Source organism: Dermacentor albipictus, chromosome 10, assembly GCF_038994185.2.
Source record: "Dermacentor albipictus isolate Rhodes 1998 colony chromosome 10, USDA_Dalb.pri_finalv2, whole genome shotgun sequence".
Lineage (NCBI taxonomy): Eukaryota > Metazoa > Arthropoda > Arachnida > Ixodida > Ixodidae > Dermacentor > Dermacentor albipictus.
Window position 1 is genome coordinate 25,240,267 of NC_091830.1, and position 21,829 is coordinate 25,262,095.

The window sequence follows — 21,829 nt, forward strand, 5'->3', positions numbered from 1 at the left end:
GAACAGCGGTCTTGCACTTCGTCGAGTACACTCGATGAGGTGCCGCTTCTAAGGTGAAGCTCAGTGCTTTGACTCAAGGCACTTAATATGATCTCAGAATTCATAATTCACTTATTGAGAAAAGTAAATATTATCTCCGTATCGCTAAATTGCGCTGCAAATTTTTGCATGCAAACCAAAACCGTTATGAACCGTAACGGATTATTTTTTTTTTCGTTCTGGAGTAGAACCAGGACGGAACTTTTTTCAGTGGAACGAAACTAAAACTAGAACGAAAAACATTTCGTTCCGACATCTTGGTTTTAATGCGGCTTGGTGCGTGCACGCCCCGCGTCAGTTGTCCGCCTGTCAAATTTGCATGGGGTTTATTTTTCACTAACAGCAGAAACGTACCGTACCGTAACTTCAGTTTGCCCGCAACCGCTGTCCTGTCTGTAGTAGCAGCAGTCCCTTGACCTCTCACGTCGCCTTTGCCTCTCGTGCTCTCTCCCCTTGTATCGGAACTTAAAGCGAACAGCACCAATGCTGTTATTTACTCGTTGCATGACGGCGTCGCTTCTAACAACACCTCTGCCAACTCTCTACCTCCTCCTCTCTGCCATTGTATCTACCCCCCTCCGGATCTTGCGCGTTAGTAGAAAGGCAAGCGATGCAGTTTCTGCAATGCTTTTGAGGGAGGTCACGGATAATTACAGCTGTCAATAGGCTAATGTGGCGACGCCCAGGCAGCTCCGGGGGGCATTGTGCACATGCGACGCGATGGAAAGGTCCAAACGAGTTTCTCGCGTCGCCTTTCCTCTCTACCACGCTCATTCGCGTATGTCCGCGCTCTGAACCAATGCACCGTGGCGTGCAAGGCAGCCACAGCAGCTGCAGCAGTGGAAAAGGCGAAGGACGAGGCAAAGAAGGCTTTACATTAATAAAGTCCGAGAGTTAGTCCTGGTAGAATAAGGCACCCAAGATGGACTACTTTAGGTCGTGAGCGGCGCCGTTGCGATTGCGTAATGCAGTCTGGCGCACAACATCACAGTCCAGTGCGCGAAAACGTCAGTGTATTTTTCAGGGTCTGAAATAGCGTCCAAAAAGGTTTCCAAAATTAAGGAAAAATAAGACATCCACCCAATCGTACCAATTAGTACAATTTTGGTGGGTGCCCCATTTTTGCTTAATTACTTTTCTCCGCCTTGCAGGCTTCCGCAGAACTATTAGGTCGAGAAGGTTTTCACTAAGCCTTTGTCGTCGTATCGGGGTCCAAACCCACACAGGGCCGCCGGGCTGGTATTCTACTTAGCGTAATCGCAGGTTGTAGCGTCCCCTGTGGGTGCTTTGCTAGTCTTTGATACGCAGGCGGGCGAGCTGTCGGGCGGCGTCGGTGCGCTGGAGATACGCGGTGACATCTAGGTTGTATTTGTCCGTGATGTGCGGCAGCATGGCGTCGAGAGTCGTCGTCGTCAGGTTCCTTCTGTAAACCAGCTTGAAAGTCGTGGTCCGGGTTGTTTCTTGCAACGGCGTGTTGTGAACGAAAGTAACGTAGGGAAGGACCGCATCCCGGGTCTCGTGATCGACCTCGACGTGCATGCGTAACATGTCGGCGAGGGTCTTGTTCAGCCCCTCCGTAAGACCACTAATCTGCGGGTGGGAAGCGGTTGTCCTCCTATGGTTTGCCTGGCTGTACTGTAGGAACGGAAGGTCCGCTTGGCGATGGTGTTCCCATAAACATGGTAGAGCTTGTCGACCAAGCTGGCGACAATATACAATGAAATTTTAAAGCTTGTCGTTGCTTCGCAGAAGAAAGCGTAGGACCTGGTATATTAAATTGTACATACTGTGGCCTAGTGAACAGTAAGAGCAGCAACGGCTGATACGGCGAGCACGCGGTGTGGCGCTAGCCAACGGAGCCCTGAAATAAGGGCTCCACCCTACGACGAAGTCGCCCCATCTTATTGCAAATAAATGCTCTCTCTCTCTCTCTCTCTCTCTCGTTCTCTCTCTCTCTCAAACGCGACCGTTCGTGTTTGGAAGGTCAAACGTACTGCCGAGCTATCCCTCTCTGAACAACATGCTAGATGCTATATTTAGCTCGGATTGTGTCATGCGGGGCGCAACAACGCCGTCATCTGTGCACGCGACACATGCATGATCGAGTGATCGCTTCTTTCCTCTACACAACGATACCAAACTAAGGCGCGTAGGTAGTACGGTTGCAAAGGTACAAGGAGTAATGCTAGAACGTGTTCTCACTACATGCGGTTTTGGCAAGCGATCCCCTTCTTAAAGATCTTTAAGGACGCCAGACTTTTAAATATGTGACGTCACTCAGACCTACCGACGCTGAGGTTACGGTGCAAAATTTAGGAAATGAGAATTGCTGTTTTGACTTCCCGTGTTAAAAATAGATCCTTGAAAGAACGCTTTACCAGCCTAAACCTAGTTAGCTTCGATGGCGTTTATCTTTAGTGTGCCTTGAAGAGAAGACGTAGAGGGCCATCTCCTGCCCCCCACGCCCTGCATTACTTACTCAGAACGACAGCCTAGGGCGAGACCACGCTAGTATATCGCTTTCCGAATCTTTGCTCCGCTGCTTACATCACTGAGTAGTCGATGTTCAATTTGCGCTCCCACCTCGTCGCATTGACGACCACTGACGAAAGCGCCCCACCAGTGCATCGCAGAGAGCGTAAGCAAACTTTAGGAAAGCGTGATGCTTGCGAGATCTTTTTCATAAAGTGTTCCTTAGTAAAATGGTCGCCATCAGCGCTTCGAATTCCCAGGGATCTTTTCTTACAAGTGTGCTGACCAAAGAGGCTGCTGCTTAGCTTCTACGAACTAACTAGTACTTTCGTATTCGGCATGACATGCCAGATTGTCGATACCCAATGTCACCTCTGACTCCCAGGCTGCCACATTCGCTACATCATGGAACGTTTGGAAGGGTTTGGAGATCCCCACGTCCTCCTCCTCGCTCAAGACCACATCGTCCTCAAGCTGGAGTCTCCGTGGTCGCACGACGTCCCCTTCCCGGAAGGGTGCTCGCTCGGCGAGGACGGCGGAGGCACTTCGCTTATCACCAACCAGAAGTGCCTGGTCGCGGCACAGAGGGCGCTGCGGGGCAGGACGCGGGCCTTGAAGGCCCTCTTTGCCGGCTGCGCGCCGTTCCACTCGTCGGACCGCTACGCCAGGGCAGCGAGCGAGCTGCTCCGAGACGCCGAGGAGATTTGCATCGTGCACAACAGGGACCAGGTGTACAGGCTCATTCGCATGTTCCCGAGCGCCCGCGTGCTGGCCTTGCCGCACGACATGTGCCAGCACGTCGTCGAAACTTACGAACCTCGCAGGAACCGCTCCGCGCCCCTCGTTGAGGACTGTCAGCTGACGCAGCTACTAGGCGGCGTGGAGTCTATGGGACACTTCCTCATGATGAGTAACAAAACTCTGCGCCTTCTCGTGAGATCGTGCCCTAAAGTAAGTAGCGCTATGCAACTTGCTCGCTTGTAAGGACTATCGACTAGTGTGGCCAACAGGTTATTCAGAACGACACTACGAGGCCATGGGGGGGGGGGGGGGGGCGCACTCTGAAAGAGTACACCTAGTGGACCGTCCGTTTCGGCCGCTACTCATTGGATTCAGCTGTACGAGCGAGGAGAATACGGGCGGCCCCAGTCAATCAGCAGCGGCCGATATGGACAGTCCACTAAGTGTACTCCTACAGAATACCTCCTCTGGACCTTGACGCTTTAGTTCATCCTACACCCTAAGTTTACGTTCGAGTATATTACTACACTATTTTTAACGCTTCGAGAAGGTATCAATGACAGGCGGCTAAACTAAATGAGCTCAAGTGAGCGTTTTGACATTTATAAATTTTTCTGGAACGGTCGCATCTACACGGGCCACGCTTTTTATGACTAAAATTGCGCCTATCAGGAGGGGCGTGAGGTTTTTCTTCTTTACAAGCATTAAAACCTTTAATGCGGTTATGTCGCTTTAAAGCAGCCTCAGCTGGTGATTTTGGCACGTAGAACCCCAGAACACAACAAGGGCTTAAGCTGGCCTTCTCGGTTTACGTTCATTGTGCCGAAACAGCGTAGACAGCGGAGTAGGTCAAACACAACACAACGTGCTGTGTGTGCCACCCCCAGCACGTGGCGCTGTCTTTTTCACAGAAATCGCAACGTCGTAGTTAGCTGCCGCGCTGGGGATGCCATCTTGTGACGTTGTGTTTTTGAACAAAGCACACAAATTTCATGTTCTTCGATGGTCTCGGGGACCCTGCAGAAAGCTAGTATTGCAATAACCATTATTTACAGCATAGCATGCCAGCGTAAGAGTGTCGGAAGCACCGCAACGGCGAATGTACAGCAGTTCTTTGAATACTGTAACGACGCACCATATAGTCTCGCTCCATAATTACTAAGGGGAAACGTGGCATTGCGGGCTGTTCGTCGACAAGGTCTATGATGGGTATTACTTGGCTCCGAGATTTAGCCGGCGCAATCTCGGAAGCTACGGTTAGTGCATTTTTATTCTTACGATTAATAGCTGCGTTGAGAAGGTGCATTGCTTTTAAAACGAAGCGTTCGTCGCCTACCCTTTCAATGTTTTCCTCCTGTGTCGGTTAGACGGTCGCTGGTCGGATGGTCGCTGGTCGGATTTATGTCGAGCAGATTCACATTTTCTTTAAAAAAGTGAAGCGCCCCCAGCGGAGGGATTCGAACCTCGGCCCCTTAGCGCAGCAGCCGATGCTGTAACCATTAGGCCACAACCACATTTTTTTTTTTCCCTATCCTTTCTGACACACGCGTGACGAGTACGTTATCTTTTTGGGTGAAGGCACCTGGTCAATAAAGCCACACATGCTACCTGAAGGCATCAAAGATGTCGGACGTATCGGGCAACATAGATGCCTTTAGGTAGCGACATTTTATTCGCTTCTAGCTCAGCTACTGCTGCACGTTTTTATTAAGTTTTGGCCCTAGAACGGTCCCTCGATTGATCTGCGTAGGAAGCTGTGAGCAACCGAGCTCTAGTATATAGCGCTTGGTGAGTAGTCAGTCCTTAAAACGTTTTTCTCTTTCTCTCTTCCTCCCTTTCATTTTATTCCAGTTGAGTCGCATAGATACAGGCGACGTTCTTGACACAGTTGTGCGGACGAATTCTGCCATGGCAACGAGCCGTCCAAGAGGAGAGCGTTTCACGTACCTTCTGCTGTTTCCCGCTGTAGCACCAGACGGCAGATTCGTCAAGGGAACGGAATCAGCTGATGTAGTCCTCGCTGCAAGAACCTTTCCTAACCTTGAAATCTTGAAGGTAGGTGCGTATTCAGCTATACCTCTGCGGACCACATCGTGCGTCAACACGTACATCAATGCCACATCCGTAAGTGGGAGTGATGTTGGCACTGGGGGTGTTGTATAGCGAAACCAAATTTTCTGGAATGCGAATATTCGAGGAAAACTGTTTTCGAACGTAGAATCAAATTCCCAATATTCCTCGAGACTAACATGCATCTGTTCAGCTGTACAAACATGATGAGTCGCACCAAGGAAAAGCACTTCAAGTTAAGGTGGCGAGACACCTGTTGACCGATGTATACCCAAATATATTTGCTTAGACGACTGCGAGGTAGCGCCAGAAATAATTCACTTATTCACGCGTTTCTTCAAAAAGTGACGCGTCAGCTTAGCGATAAAGCATAGCTCACCGGAACAGAAGTCGCAGTAATCGCGAGCATTTTCCAATGTCGTCTGAGCATAAAACGAATGTGTAGGCACGCATGACTACACTTGTCTCGTTATTCTCGAGTCGAATGAAAGTTATCGCGAGCATCTTGGAGTTCCATAGCGTGCGCAGGGTCATTGTAGTGCTTTGCGCTGCGGTAATTTTCCTCGACCTAGATTCGAAAGTGCAACCCCCAAATAGCTAAAACATCTGGAGCATCATGGCAGTCCCGTTTGGCTGTACTAGAAATTTTTCTTTTTACTGCAGTGAACACAAACGTACGAGGCTGTGGCGAAGCGCTCGCCATAGCCCAAGCCCCGAACGCCATTTGCGTCGAGCCGTAGCGTGCGTATACACTTGGTGGATGTTATTTCATGCTCTTATTATAATAACAATTATATGGGCACTTCAGGCGCATTTCTGCCGTCGCCGTCGCCGTGATGTTCTCTATAAAGTCCAAGGGTGATAAAGTCGTCGCCGCGCGCCGCTTGCTTTATGTGCGAGGGAAAGCGTCAGAGGATGAGCCGGCACAGTCGCCGGTGTTTTGGGGCAGTGGGACAAGATGACCCGTATTGTGCATTGCAGATGCGCCGCTTGTTTCAACTCAGTGTGACCTGCGGGCTGCTGCCCGTCCGCTAAACTGTACCTGGCTTACCCAATTTGGTGATCTGTAGTTCCGCGTTGTGGCCGAAGTGCGACATACGGCTTGTGGCCCGTGGCGAGCGCCAGGTTAAGCACATCCACTAGTAGAAACTTCATCTGTTCTTAGTTTTTTGAAAGACGCAGCGATCCTAAACGAAATATAATGTATCACAGAACTGCTAATTCTCAAAATTATTACCCGGTTTTTTCACGCATCTTATGATACACCTCACCCATTTTCTCAGTTCTCAGAAGAAGGCTGAGGTCTTCATTTGGTTCGTTGGGCTCCTCAAAGGCCTTGTCCGGACAAGGACCTCGCTGAGGATACCCAATTGTTGAAATAAGTTATACCATGTGTTTGGCGCATGATAGCCTAAGTTGCTTATGCGACATAAAACCCAATATAATACAATACAATACGTCTTCTGCTTCTGAGGCCATACTTCTTCAACACTAAAACGTGGCCACACGCCCGGCCGCATCTCGGAGGCCATGGACTGCGAATATTTGCTCGTGCTTTGCTTTTGGTACATATAGTGCCGCATCTTAAATTTTCTTGTCCTCGTTATCATTTCCTTCGAAACAATTGTCTAGTCGCTGCCACCGTGGTCGGTGCTGTGAAGACAATACGAACACGGCATTTGACTAGGTGGACGATTTAGTGTCCTTTTGGTCTTCTATGTGCGTTGCGAAATTTTACATTGAGGTGACGTCACTGCCGTTTGCGTTAGGGGGAAGTGTTAAATATAGCGTCCCGAAGAGGCATTGAGTACTCCAGAAGTACAGGCTAGTCGGTTCATACTGTCGGGTACCTGCCGCGGTTGCTTAGTGGCTATGGTGTTGGGCTGCTAAGCACGAGGTCGCGGGATCGAATCCCGGTCACGGCGGCCCCATTTCGATGGGGGCGAAATGCGAATACAGCCGTGTACTTAGATTTAGGTGCACGTTAAAGAGCCCCGGGTGGTCGAAAGTTCCGGAGTCCCCCACTATGGCGTGCCTCATAATCAGAAAGGGGTTTTGGCACGTAAAACACCATAATTTAATTTTAATACTGTCGAGTACACCATAAATATGATCGCTTTCTGCAAACAAGGAAGGGCGGAAGAGGACAAAGAAGGGAACCCTTGTTCCTTGTTCCTTGTTTGCGCCAAAGCGATCACGTTTATGGTCTACTCAGCAGCATTGAGTAACCACGAATTCGAACTCCTTTGTACACCTGGCCCATAGCGTCTCTTAAATTTGGGTGCCCTCCTTGTAAAACTCAATATTCAAAGGAGTAGTTAGCGTTGTGCTCTGCAGCGTATGACAGTGATAACGCTGGGTCGCCCGCTAGCGCTTACGCAAGCATTTCATGCACTTTACTAAAACAAGTGCACTTTAAAAATGACTTTTCAAATGTTGCCATATTGATTCATTGTTGACTCAATTCCTTTCAACAATTCCTGAACAGTTACTGAAAGCACGCAGCGATAACTCAACAATAAAGTTGTTGAGTAGTTCACAACAATAAAGTCGTTGACTAAATGCTGTTGACCTATTGTTAAATAATATTGAGTATTATTGAGTCATTGCTGAGTAGTTCACAGCAGTAAAGTCGCTCACTAAATGATGTTAACTTGTTGTGAAATAATATTCAGTAATACTGAGCCTTATTGAGTAATATTGAGTTTCAATATATAAGGGAAAAACACATTCACAATGTGTGCATGTTTTGCACATATGTATTGTTTCATTGATCACTTAATCACCATTAGATATACACAGGGTGTTTCATATTACTTGGACCATAGACGTATCTACCGAGTGGGCAGGGGGGCAAATGCCCCCTGCCGATCAGGTAGGTACGCCTATAGTACAAGTTACGTGAATTGCCCCCTCCCCCACTTCTGAGAGTGAGGCATTTAACTACCGGTTGGGCGCACGCTTGCCCGCCCAGTAGATAAGTTATCAGTCGGGGCGGGGGGGGGGGGGGTCTGCCCTCTTTCCATTTTAAGGAGGAGCTCGTCCCCTCCTTGGCAGGTCAACGGTAGCACTGCAGTACCCATTCGACTAGCGCTGGAGGTCGATGTTTATTAACAGCTATTGCAGGGCAGTTCTAACTCCAATATTATTCGATTAATTGTTGAATCGGCGTTAATCGGATGACGTGGCACGAGCAGAAACAGGCCAGAAGGTTCCTGGAAGAATGGACCCTCCCACCTGGAGTGACAAGTCGCTGTTTCGATTTCAGTCATTCATTCTTGAGAAAGTTGGCTTCACTATACTGTCTGAAGTTGGCTTTTTCGACAAAAAGGGAACGTGAAAGTGAGCATATATATATATGAGCGTGTGTGAGTGTGCGTGCGCCATAGTGGTTACCGCCCTATAAGGCCCCCATTGAGTGGAGACTAAGCCTTGACTAAAACCCTCTACCAACATTTCCATCTTTGATTAAAGTATTTCAATAAATGCATGACACATCGCCTTGTTCAGCCCTAATAGCAGGTGCATTTTTCGCAGATGGCCGGAGAATACTTGAAAGCGCTGGCGAACGTCTCGGCCTTCCACAACGTGAGGGACTTCCACGTGTCCTTTGACACCGTCCAAAGCGTCGCCGAAGCGGACCTGCAGCGCCTGCTGCGGCGGTGGCCGGAACTCGAAGCGCTGGAGCTGTGCTGCTGCGAAGGCGTGCGCATAGCGACGGTAGCCAGGCTGTGTCCGAACGTCAAGCGGCTGCGCTTGACCAACTTCGTCGCCTCGTCGCAGGACTTGCCGCTGCAGGCCGGCTCGTTCCCGAGACTCGAACGCCTCGAGCTCAGCCTGCGCACCCACGACCTCTGCTTCGACGCGCTGCTCGTGGCCACTCGCGACACCCTCCGTTCCGTGTCGCTGCACGACGACGCCAACTGCTCGGCGTTTCTGCACTTCCTCGTCCGGTGCGCCCGTCGCGTGCGCTTCTTCCCGCGACTCGAAGAGCTCGTCTTGCGAACGCAGTGCTCGGTCCGGGCGCTGGGGTTGCGGCCGCAGGACTTGCGCTCCGCGCTGCCGGAGGCGCTGCCCGCACTCCGTCGCCTGCAGACGAACAGCTTCGACCTCAGGTTGCTCTTCGAGAACTATGGCGCGCCGCCGGGACGACTGTCCCTGTCCTGGATCGAGTGCGTCTACTGCGCGGTCCACGCCGTGAGCGTTCCCAACCACGCTACCGCGAGTGCCATTGTGTCGCACGTTACCACCAACCTGCAGTAGGGTTCGAAGGAGTGCAGGGCACTTCTTCGAAAGGCGCGTGTCAACGAAATGGCAACACAATTCCAACGGCATGATTCGTGTGCCGTATACATGACTCAGATTGCGTGTAAATTTCTTGTAGTCCCACAATTTTTGTCAGATGCCTCTGCGAGAATCGCGAGAGTATAAATGTAAGTTATGCAAGCACCATAACTGCAGAATCGGACTCTTAGTATAACTCCGCGAGAGTATAAATGTAAGTTATGCAAGCACCATAACTACAGTATCGGACTCGAAGAAGTTGCAGAATTAATGTTTAGTGGTGTTTATTGGGCGATTTAATTTGATGAGACTCAATCACTTTCGCGCTCGAACTTTTTCGCAGCCGTAAACTTCGGTTAAATTTATTCGGCGGTCGCGTATGGGATCATATCTGTCTTTCCCAGTGTGGGTGTAGGTAAACGAAGCCGATCTCCGATGCTAAATGCTAAGCCTCTTTGATGCTGTGTCCACGACAGAGTGAATGCAAGAAGTGCGAGATAGTGGCTGGTATGGGGCCCATGCATGTCCTCGATACGCGGTTATAGTTCTATACAATTTTTTTTCTTAGTGTTGTTCGGTTTAGTTTAGAGGCACTGAGGACTCCGTATACTGATCGAAGCTTACACAAATGGAGCAGTGATCGGCAAAACGAAATCGGTACTTCAGGAAAAAGAAAAGATGCATGACAATTTAACCTTAAATGCAGACTTAAAAGCCTCATCTCCGCAAAAGAGCACTATAATCCTAAACAAAATAATCACGTAGGCACGTAGGCACCAACGGTTGCGGCAGAGCAGTTAAAATACGTCAGGCGCTTTAGCTTACGGCTGTTTTTATTAAACCGTATTACGCTTGTACGAGTAACGCCTGCAGTGACCATTCGTTAATAGCGCTGTTATTATTTGCACACGTAGCCGATCCAGCAAGATCTGTGGATAGGCCTTCGGAGTTGCGGATCCCGGCAAAAGCTGCGCAGGTTCCCGTATCGTAAACCCGTTTGCTGCTATAGTGTTGAGCTTACGCAGTTTACAGTATGTGCATAACTATGCGTTGTTTAACCGTGCGTGCATTCTCGTGCAAGCTGCACAGGAACGATGGCGTCGCTGTTCTTTCTGTCATCCCTGTTGCACAACCCTCACAACTACAAGAAAAAAATAAACTTGGTCTTCTCTTTTTTGTGGACTTCTTAATGCGGTAGCATTGTATACGAGCTGGTTAGCGGGCGCTGCCAGCCCGTATAAAATGTTAAGAGAGCACTGCGCCCAAACGAGGAAAGAGTTGATACGGCGGAACACGTGAGCACCCGGATTGGTCGGTACAGGCGCTGAGGTCATCGGCATGAGGCTCCGGCAGGATAGAGAAAGCGCGCGCAGAGAAGGAGGAGGTCATTGCATCGGTGGCTTCGACCCATGGCGTAACACGAGAGGCGATATTACTGAGAATCTATGCAAAATGCTGTTGCATTGAGACTTGGTGGATGAAATCACCGGCAGTTCGGTGCCGTAGAAACAGTAGTCTCTTCGATGTGGCGTCCTGAACTGACCAGGGTGACCCAAATGATGCACTACATTCCGCTTGCCCGAGCAGCTGTGTCGAGCAAGCGGAGAACAGCTACAAATTGTTTCTCTTTGTTTGTTTGTTTGTTTGTTTGTTTGTTTGTTTGTTTGTTTGTTTGTTTGTTTGTTTGTTTGTTTGTTTGTTTGTTTGTTTGTTTGTTTGTTTGTTCGTTTGTTTACTCGTAACGGGTGGGCGAATAATCGAAGTTTCGAATACGAATACTTGATATGTAATATTCCATTCGTACACGAAACTAAACGATTGGGTATTTGCGGATATTGAAACTAATCAAGTAATTCGCAACCATCCTCTGCTAACGTTACTGTACTCTGTCTGCTCAACAGAGTGTCGCAAATGACCAGAAGAAAGTCGACAAAATTTTTTCGAAGTAATGCAGTAACGAAGTCGGTAATGGAAGCTCTGTTCTGGGTTTCGCAGATGAAGCGTGGCGCTGCTGGCTAACACTTTCTTGGCTTACATATTCTGCATATTGCCACGGGGAGGATCTGTCTTGAGTGTTGAAGAACCCGCACCTCCACAAAAACGTTACGGGGAGGAAAAGACGTATAATATTTTGACAGGTTATATATAGAAGGGCGCTTCGAATGTCACTGAAGATGGTTACCGAACCACACGAACATCACCTAGCGTCGTCGTCTTCTCCCTCCCATCATATTCGTCGCTGACAGCGCCTCGTAGCAATATGCATAAATTTCGTATATGTTGCATATGTTGCATAATATGCATAAATGTTAGCATGGAACAGCCATTGCCGTAGCACGATTCGTGATGCAACGCGCGCGTGAAGCGTAGGTGTGTTCATCACCCACCGGCAGCAAAATATTCTTTTTTTTTCAATTTCATTACCGTTTAACTTACAATCCAACAAAAAACTACAAATTATTTCCCATCTGCTTTGCTTGCTTTGACGCTACAGCTGGAGGCTGTGTTTATCAAAGCTTGTATTACGCTAGGTTATACAAGTAGAGCCTGCTGTAAGGATTCGTTAGTAACGATGGTGTGAGTTGCAGAGGTATTGTCCAATCAGCGATTCCTACGGATGGCCCTTCGGAGTCTGCTATTTCACCAAAAGATGTGCAGGCCGCTCTGCTGTAAATCCGGTTGCGACATAGTATTGAGCTCACGCTGTATACTATATATGCATATGCTGCTTGGTCGTCGCGCAATGGTCAATTATGTGGACATTCGTACGCCAGTTGCAAAGAAACTGCAGCGACAATGTTTTCTTGTTCCGGTGGCTTAGTACAGTGTTTAGAAGTACAAATAAATTTGTTCTACTCCTTCCGGAGGCGTTTAATACGCTAACATTAAAAGCGATATGAGGATGTTAAGCGATTATGTCGCAAGGGCTGCGCTGATATGTGGGAAAGAGGTTAGACAGGGAGACATATGAGCGCCCGGATTGGCCGACGCGAATGCTGACGTCGCCATCAGAACGCTCTGGTCGAATGAATGGAGAAAATGCGAGCGCGCCATGGGGGGTGAAGGCAGCGCGTCTTGTCGCCTTTGTCCGGAGACGTGGCATTACTGATGGCCTTTGATAGGGATTTGCTTTGCATTGATGGTGACGTGCCATTACTGACGTTACTGATGGCCCGGCGAAGCGGACACTTCACCTCTTCGATTTGTGAGTGAGTGAGTGAGTGAGTGAGTGAGTGAGTGAGTGAGTGAGTGAGTGAGTGAGTGAGTGAGTGAGTGAGTGAGTGAGTGAGTGAGTGAGTGAGTGAGTGAGTGATGATTGAGTGAGTGAGTAAACTTCTATTGAGTCCAGCAAAACGCGATAAAACGCGCACCCGGCTAATCCCACGACGGGACTGACAGATCTAGCCTGCCGGCCCGATCGCCAGAATGTGGTCCTCAAAGACGGGAGCGCGTCCCACTCTTCCTTGGTGAACTTCAGGCCCAGCGACCCCCACTCCCATAGCATATGAGGCAAAGTAGCATCCTCACCACAGGCCACGCAGGAACAATTCGGATAAATCTCTGGTTATACGCTGTTAAGGGACGCCGGATTTGGGTAGGAGTTCGTTTGCGTTCCTCGACAGCCCACGATTACCCTACAGACGCTGCTTCGTGCATTTTACTTAATGGAGCAGCAGGTGTCGAGCAATCGGAGAACAGCTGCCAAGGATTTATTGTCTTTCTCGCATTGCTTCGATCCTTCTTCTTATGTTGCTTCAGTGGGAGCGATCAATCTGTGATTTTCTTTGTTTTTGTTTCAGCTCTACGCTACGTAGGGTTGCTGGCTAAATGAAAACATTGCCTCCGCAGTGTCTGAACACATGTCATGCAGAAATGTTACTGTTCCATGATATGCAAGGTCTCACAGCTAACTGCTTTAACAATACCAAGCGTGCTGCAGAAGGACGCTAATATAAGAACGTGGTTGGCCAGACTATCGAGTAAATCACGCTATATATGTTCTTTGTATTGTAATGAAATGCATAGTTAAACCAGTATTTTTTTCATCACTGCGATGAAGTGCCAAAAGCTGGGTTTTAGTTGTCAGCCCCTCCGCGTTTCGTCTCGCCGACTATTCTGCTGTCGTGAACAATGGTATTCTTTTGCCTTCGGGCCTCATCCTCGTCCTGAGCTTCACCATCGCAATGGGGTGAAAAAGTAAAGGTAACTTTTCCCACCGCGGGTAGCATATTGCTCGCACTTCGGAAAACCCATGACCCAATGACATTTTGCCAATGAGCGTATGCCTGTTCTGCGTACTCAAACTATAAACCACGATGGAACACAACGCATGCACTTAGAGACCCGGTCCCGTTCCTCTCAAGGTGCCGCAGCGTTGAATAAAGTTCGGCTTCAATAGCGTAAACCTAGAAATACCACCGGGCGTACTGGCAGGACACTTCCGACGTCTTTTTGTTGCATTAAGTGATGGTTGAAACCCTACACGGCGTAGGAAAAGATTATGACAATTGTCCGAGCGCTCCAGAATATGTAATACTTCGTTTTATGAACGAGTTTTCGTTTCCGTTCCCGGAAAGTTAATGTGTTGTGACGTCATGATACACCCTCTTGCTGCATCCCTGCGATCGCTGCAGCAGCCACACGTGACCGCAGCCAGAGGGACCTCGTTATCCCGAATCGTGCAGGAAATCCAGCAAGGCTCTGGATCGAGAGTCGTAGCCAATCCAAGCGCACAAGTCAGCATGTCGGTCACGGCACAGGCAAGGTCGTCTGATCAAGAGCTCCCGGATGTGTCGTGTGGTAAATCCTCAGCAGATGGCCCACATCCACAGTCTTGCGCCAGTGTCGTACATTTCGCGAAGGTGCATAAATGCACAAATATGCACTGGAGGGCTAACGCCCCACCCAGCGATCTCCAATCACCCAACCCTGTCTTGCGCCAGCATAACCCCATCTTATAATAGCTGTGTCTTACCAGTGCTCACCTACGGGGCAGAAACCTGGAGGCTTACGAAAAGGGTTCTCAAATTGAGGACGACGCAACGAGCTATGGAAAGAAGAATGATAGGCGTAACGTTAAGGGATAAGAAAAGAGCAGATTGGGTGAGGGAACAAACGCGAGTTAATGACATCTTAGTTGAAATCAAGAAGAAGAAATGGGCATGGGCAGGACATGTAATGAGGAGGGAGGATAACCGATGGTCATTAAGGGTTACGGACTGGATTCCAAGGGAAGGGAAGCGCAGCAGGGGGCGGCAGAAAGTTAGGCGGGCGGATGAGATTAAGAAGTTTGCAGGGACGGCATGGCCACAATTAGTACATGACCGGGGTTGTTGGAGAAATATGGGAGAGGCCTTTGCCCTGCAGTGGGCGTAACCACGCTGATGATGATGATGAACCCCATCTTACGCGTGCCAATTTTCTAATTTCATCACACCGTGCTTGAACATCGGCTACCAAATGCACCTTCTCCATGGCTGGCCGACAGTGGGCATATGCCACCGCTCCTGAGGTAAGTAATCATGATCATCATCGACAGAGAAGAAAAGAAGAACGCCAATCGACGGCCATGAACCAGGAGGGACTCGTGAACCGCACGTCTTCAGCCGTGTCGAGGTCAGCGTCGGTGTGCAGGGAGCGGGGAGAGCCGCAAACCCCGTCACCGGTCGTTGGAGACGGCGTCCCAGCCACCCGAGGCCAGCGGGCGGTTGCCGTCTCGCGCAACGTGTACATGATGTTGGGCCCGACCAGGCGCTGCATCCTGGCCACCGCCCTCGTGATCGGGGGCCTCTGTGCGGCCGGCCTGGTCGTGTTCGTCACGCAGCGGGCCATCTACGCCCGCATCGAAGAGGTGCACAAGCGCTTGTGGTCGGTTGGGCGCCGGTAGACCCCATTTCTTCCCGCGATTTTATAGGGTTCTAGGGAAAACGGTTTGCAAAGCAAAGATGCGCTGACGAAACCTGATGGAAGCACGGTACGTTAATCATTGTAAGTTGGGTCAGCGACGCCTTGATGTCGCGTTATAGTACGAAAATTTGTATTCTTCACGGATCGCGCGGTTGTCTTTCGACGAGATTTCTGTAGCCTTTTGTGTGCTCCAGCACACTGTGAAATGAACTAGATTGTGTGCCAGCTGACTCGAAGCCGAATTCGCTTGGCTATCTCGGCACATGACGATGAAAACTTTCCGAATCAAGAAGAAAAAAATCTGCCTCCCTTTATTGTACAGTGCACAGAAGTACCGCCACGAGATTTCCGACTCTTCGTGTTTTCGGCATTAAATGTAGGTCCTCGACATTGAAACCTTCCAAAAAATACTGCAAGCCCCAGACGCCGTAAGTAATTCGTTACATTAACTTTTATCTTACACGTTTCGATTTCGTTTCCCAAGAGCTGTATGGGCCGTGACGTCATGACGTAGGAGGTGGTCATCTGTATTGATTACGTGGCTGCAGAACATGCTTCTACATTGGGCTGATCAAAGAGTAATAGCAGAGAATGCCAAAACATCGCGATGTCCTGCTCCCACGTGGTCAATGCACGTAATCACCTTCTACATTATGACGTCACGATGGATACGCCTCCTGGGCGAATTTTTCAGAGCGCTCTGGGGGCGCTTGCCAGAACATTTTCCCCAAGGTTCTGATGTCTAGCACCCTCATTTCACGCAATGAAATAGAAAAAGTCGGATACCTCGCGTCAGTACTCGTTTATGCATGCGCTGTAATCGTTCAAAATGCCGCGTACCAGGTAGCCCAACAGCAAACTCTGTGTCTCGGAGTTTCCGAATCTCGTGTTTGTCCCCGCCGGCTCGCAGCACCAGCGCGTGCGGCAGTATCTGCGTGATGTTCTGGGAGAGACCGGGCCGGAGCGATACCCGGGCTCCCCGTTTCCGCAGCAGGAGTTCATATTCGCCTGCCAGACCGAGCACTGCACCAAGGAGGGCAAACACCTGCGCCGTAACGTCGCCTGGAGCCTCGACCCCTGCAGGCGAGTGCGACTGGAGCGTGCTGCCATCGTGTTCACAGAAAGAATTCGGCCATCCGTAAAATACTCCAATATAGATCATCCACCTGTTTGGTACTACGACAAACGAGCGTGGTTTGGGCTGATTGCAGGATGGGCGAGGGCGCAAACGTGAGCGGCCGGAGTGGTGCAGCCACCTGGTGGCGCAGAGCTCAACCAGACAATGTCAGAGTTATTATATTCCAGTAATATAACCAAGTATATTCTACTTCACTGCTGGTGCAAATTTTCAGCAGCAACGTAATCGTGAGCACGATCACGCCACTGTCCGAATTTTACACCAGCAGAGAAGAATATACTTGACGCTGTTTTTGTCCGGTCGAGCTTTGTTGCGCCAATAAGTGACGTACGCCACCAGTCCGGCAGCGCACCTTTACTCCCCTGCCCATCCGGCAAACCGCCCGAGCTTGCCGGAGTACTGGACGCTCTAAAACTCCAATTATCGAAGTACCGCGGAACATTCAAGACGGCAACATAAGTAAGTGTGCGTTAGAGCAGCAGCGCTGGTGGTGTCATCTCGTGATGCTTTTTCGAACCACGGCTTGGTGGGCTTGGCCTCTGCGATCGTCACGCCGGTGGACCTTCGTGGTACAGTGAACTGCAATGGCGGATGCCAGTCGGTGGGAAACTCATTGGCGTAGCATCAGTGCTCGCGCAGTAGGGGAAGAAGAAAAACGACATCCACTATACACTTATGAATGCTTTTGCCGACGCATTTGCACAAGGTAATAGACGGAACGTGCTCCTTTAAATCCTGCTTCTGTGCACAACATCCTATACCGTGCTGCAGTACGCCGTCGATTTCTGAGGCCGTGTTCTGTGTTGCAGTCGGGTTTCGTGTTAAATGGCGCCATCACCGCTGCTGTGCTATCTATAGTGCCCCTGTATGTTGCCGGGATGGAGTGTTGAAATGCGATTAATATTACGAATTGTGCGCATTTTCTAAATCATCAAAATTGGGGTTGCATTAAAATATGACTGCCTCCAACCTTGCCATACGAATCACTACCCACCATAATCTAATATCAAAGTCAACAATTATTGGTAATTATCTTCTGAAACTTAGGTAAAGGTTCTAAATTTTAGGAGGCGTGGTATAATTTTAATGCGAATCATTATTTTCCTCATTCTTGACACTTTGCAGTACGTAGCTAAGTACCTGTCTGGCCTCGCTTTAACAGAAATAAAACGTGTGACTGGTTGAGAATCGGACCTTTGCCGTAGAGCACAGCGGTCCATCGTTCTGATCATTAGACCACGACTTTTTTTTATTATTCTCCGGATTTAGGCCACGATCTCACGCATATTTATACCTCATGCCAAAGCGATCCAGCTCTTAAACATTCCGCATCTGCAACTCGTGCCACTTTCCCGGCTTCTTTCCTTGTGACAAGCGCTTCGACGCGCCGTGTTAGAGTGCATTGTCTCCGTGACCGGTCCACATTTCCCAGCGCTTTCCTCGTGGCAGCTTACGCTACGTGGCAACTGTCCGACGTTGCACCGACTCCCTGATCGCCCTAGGTTATAATGCCTCAACATTTGTTCATCATCATCATCATCATCATCATCAGCCTGGTTACGCCCACTGCAGGGCAAAGGCCTCTCCCATACTTCTCCAACAACCCCGGTCATGTAATAATTGAGGCCATGCCGTCCCTGCAAACTTCTTGATCTCATCCGCCCACCTAACTTTCTGCCGCCCCTGCTACGCTTCCCTTCCCTTGGGATCCAGTCCGTAACCTTTAATGACCATCGGTTATCTTCCATCCTCATTACATGTCCTGCCCATGCCCATTTCTTTTTCTTGATTTCAACTAAGATGTCATTAACTCGCGTTTGTTCCCTCACCCAATCTGCTCTTTTCTTATCCCTCAACGTTACACCTGTCATTCTTCTTTCCATAGCTGGTTGCGTCGTCCTCAATTTCAGTAGAACCCCTTTCGTAAGCCTCTAGGTTTCTGCCCCGTAGGTGAGTACTGGTAAGACACAGCTATTATATACTTTTCTCTTGAGGGACAATGGCAACTTGTTGTTCATGATCGCACTCCACCCGCACCCCAGCCCATTCTTATATATGAACACAACATTTGTTCCGCGGAGTACAAATGCGGTCGTCATTTTAACATACACCACGTGACATATAGCCATAGGTACGTAGGTACCATAGGTACGTCACAATCGATGTTTCCATCGCTTGCGCCCCCCCCCTCGCTAACTACGTAGTATCCAACAATAGCCATGCCGTAAACTCGCGTCGTACGGCCAGCAAAGAAATCGGGTCACTGCCGGCAGGCAACCATCTTCAACGAGGTCGTCCTCGTGGTGTTGCCCTACGCGCACTACGCGCACACGCACACACACACTATACTCGATTTAAATAAACACGTTGTTCCACGCGGTATTGTTTCGCGAGACCTGGAAAAATGCTGGATAGCGGCATACCTGCAAAATGCGCTTCGCATAACATCGCTTCCCACATTTGCGTGGGTTGGGCCCAATTTTATATATTGAGTATCACGCTTAGCATCGTGCAACAAACCCTAGTACGAGTGCTCACAAGCTAACACTCTCTAGCCTCGGTGTTGTGTATGTCACCGTACCCTACTGAAGTCTTTCCTGCATTGCATTTGGGCAAAGCAGCGTGTTTATCAGAAACGATGTATCACCGAACGACCCCCAATTGCAGCTTTACTAGAGACCACTGCATTTACAACTGTGTTCCGAATAATATAAACGCGAACTCCATTCCAGTGCCCATCATCCCAGCGCAACTCTGGTCACGATTCTCTGGCGAACCTTGAGAAAAAAAGCTGGAATGATTGCGCAATAAATTCAATTCTACTACGGCAACTCCGCAACCCCGTATTGGAGCATCCTCATGTATCGCATTAATTTCCATTGCCAGATCGGTGTTGACCTTGTGCGAAAGGTTTCTCTCAATCCTGATCAATTGAATAGCACACTATAGTTTCTCGCTGTCTTTTTCTTTCTTTCTTTCTTTCTTTCTTTCTTTCTTTCTTTTTTTCTTTCTTTCTTTCTTTCTTTCTTTCTTTCTTTCTTTCTTTCTTTCTTTCTTTCTTTTTTTCTTTCCTTCTTTCTTTCCTTCTTTCTTTTTCTTTTTTATCTTGGTAGCTTTGCCTTCTGCTTGGTGCGTTTCAGACCAGAAGACAAAGCAAAGCGGCAAGTTCGCCCAAAAAGAAAGAAAACAGCGTGAACAAAGGGCAATTCTTTATCTTTGAAGCACGCCTCTCTTGACAGCTTCGTGAACCGCGTGCCGAAATAGCTCAGTTGGGAGAGCGTTAGACTGAAGATCTAAAGGTCCCTGGTTCGATCCCGGGTTTCGGCACACTTTTTAAATTGCGTGCGGATATTTTTTTAATATAAGACGCTGATTCAATCAGTAGGACGCCCAATTTCATAATTATTTGTCGCGAATTCTAAAAGTTAAGAATAACACTGGAAACTTTCGCTTCAGCAGAACCAATGTATGCAACTACATTATGTCGGCGCTTAGTTATGCATTCAATTTACTAGAGTAGCAATGTGGCCTTGCTGATGTGGCATCGTTTTCTGAGTTTCTTTAGTGCGAGTAAGAATGGACCCAAGGAAACACACGGCGCAGACTTCTAACAATGTTGGAAATTAGCGCCGTGGTGTCCTCTGTCTCTTTTGCGTCGAGTCTTATCCGCGCTAAAGGAACACTCAGATCAATATGCGATCAGAGTACGGACAGACAAATAATGAAACGGGCAAACAATTGTGTTTGTGATGTAACACCGGTTGCTGTTTTTGTCCGCATTTGCACGCACGCCTTCAAGTACCGCAAAAACCTTGCGAACTTGCTCAACTTTCACTCGTAATACAACAGTTACACGTGCTCGTTCGTTTTCATTTCTCCAACTTTATTTTTGATAGTAACTGTTTTTTCCCTAGCTACTCACTTGATTATCAATGTGCAGCTAAGGCAGCCTCGTAAACATGCAAATGTTTCTGACAAGTCTGAGTTATTTGATGATGTTTTCGTTTCGAGTCGCTTGTGCGCGTGCCGAAATAGCTCAGTTGGGAGAGCGTTAGACTGAAGATCTAAAGGTCCCTGGTTCGATCCCGGGTTTCGGCATAATTTTTTTTCTGATCTCTTATTTAATTATTACTGCGTTTTTGCAATGTTCCAGCGGCTTAATCGTGCTGCTGCTGAAAGTTTACGCTAGTAGCAAAGTAAAACACAATCGGTTACTGCAATGTTAACCATGTTGGCCTGCTCGAGCTCTATGCCACCAGGTGGCTGCACCGTGCAGGCCGGTCACATTTGCGGCCTACGCGGCAAAACTCCCCGTGCGCTTGCGTTTACCGTTATACGCTGGAAACTACGTCGCAACGCACCCCCTGCTAGCTGCCTTTTGTTGTTGTTGTTGTTGTTGTTGTTGTTGTTGTTGTTGTTGTTGTTGTTGTTGTTGAGTTGTCGCGCTAAGAATATCTGGCGACAGTCTTGTGAACCTGGTAGCTCGCGTTGCTCATTTGTGCGGCACAGTCAGGGGCTCTGACGCAGTGAGAAAGACCATGTGACGTTGTCTTTGCTGGCGGAAGTTCTGACTATTGTGAAAATTAGTTCGCGTCGGCTTCGGTTTTAATTATCAGCTGTTCTCTTGGGTCTGTTCATCAGTATGTTTCACACACTCGATCATCACCGTGTGATCGGGTTGTGGCAAGAAAATAAACGCAGCACGAGAATAGCGGGACACAACAAAAAATTAATTCGCCATCCCGGCTGTGAGAAAGCGGACATCCAGCGAAGCCTAGCTCTTGAAAACCACCACTGCATCTGTTGAGGGCCGATGCAACGCTTTATTGCTTTAGAGTATCGGTATAGTAATGGCAATTTAGAGTAGTGTGAGTAATGGGTAATTTTGACAGCACGCCGCCGCACATAGCGTTGCTGCGACAACATTGAAATCAGTTGCTAGGCTTGTTCTTTTATGTACGGAAGGGCCGGGGGACATCACTCACCAAGTCGCAAGCTGCCGTCGGCACGGCAGCTTGCGGAACAATGAACTTTGCCGGGAAACGTATGTCGGAGAGTGCTACGTGCTTCGCATTGTTATCAGGAGTGCCTTATCATTAATTATCTGGTTCGGACGATTGTTTTGTGCTTGTTCCTTATTGAAACCTAGGCTGCTCTGTATGCTGTGTGTGTGCGTGA

The 21,829-nt window shown here is 48.8% G+C and overlaps 2 protein-coding genes and 2 non-coding genes across 6 annotated transcripts in view; all 4 read left to right on the plus strand.

Annotated features, from left to right (window-relative positions):
• LOC139050498 (uncharacterized) overlaps window positions 1–10,780 on the plus strand; it is a 35,330-nt gene extending 24,550 nt beyond the window's left edge. For 2 of the 3 annotated variants that reach the window (XM_070526947.1, XM_070526946.1), the window contains 3 exons: window positions 2,897–3,462; window positions 5,104–5,376; window positions 8,860–10,780. In XM_070526947.1, coding sequence (XP_070383048.1) covers window positions 2,897–3,462; window positions 5,104–5,376; window positions 8,860–9,585 — 1,565 coding nt within the window. In that variant the 3' untranslated portion in view covers window positions 9,586–10,780. The remainder of the gene's footprint in view (window positions 1–2,896; window positions 3,463–5,103; window positions 5,377–8,859) is intronic. The other variant, XM_070526948.1, reaches the window with a different exon arrangement.
• A 4,374-nt stretch (window positions 10,781–15,154) lies between these two features.
• The window catches only part of LOC139050446 (neprilysin-1-like), a 43,678-nt gene continuing 37,003 nt past the window's right edge, over window positions 15,155–21,829 (plus strand). Inside the window, exons 1-2 of the mRNA XM_070526830.1 lie at window positions 15,155–15,457; window positions 16,424–16,596. Coding sequence (XP_070382931.1) covers window positions 15,176–15,457; window positions 16,424–16,596 — 455 coding nt within the window. The 5' untranslated portion in view covers window positions 15,155–15,175. The remainder of the gene's footprint in view (window positions 15,458–16,423; window positions 16,597–21,829) is intronic.
• On the plus strand, window positions 19,906–19,978 carry TRNAF-GAA (transfer RNA phenylalanine (anticodon GAA)). Its single transcript has one exon. It is a non-coding gene; the product is annotated as a tRNA-Phe (tRNA).
• TRNAF-GAA (transfer RNA phenylalanine (anticodon GAA)) lies at window positions 20,677–20,749 on the plus strand. The gene has a single exon. It is a non-coding gene; the product is annotated as a tRNA-Phe (tRNA).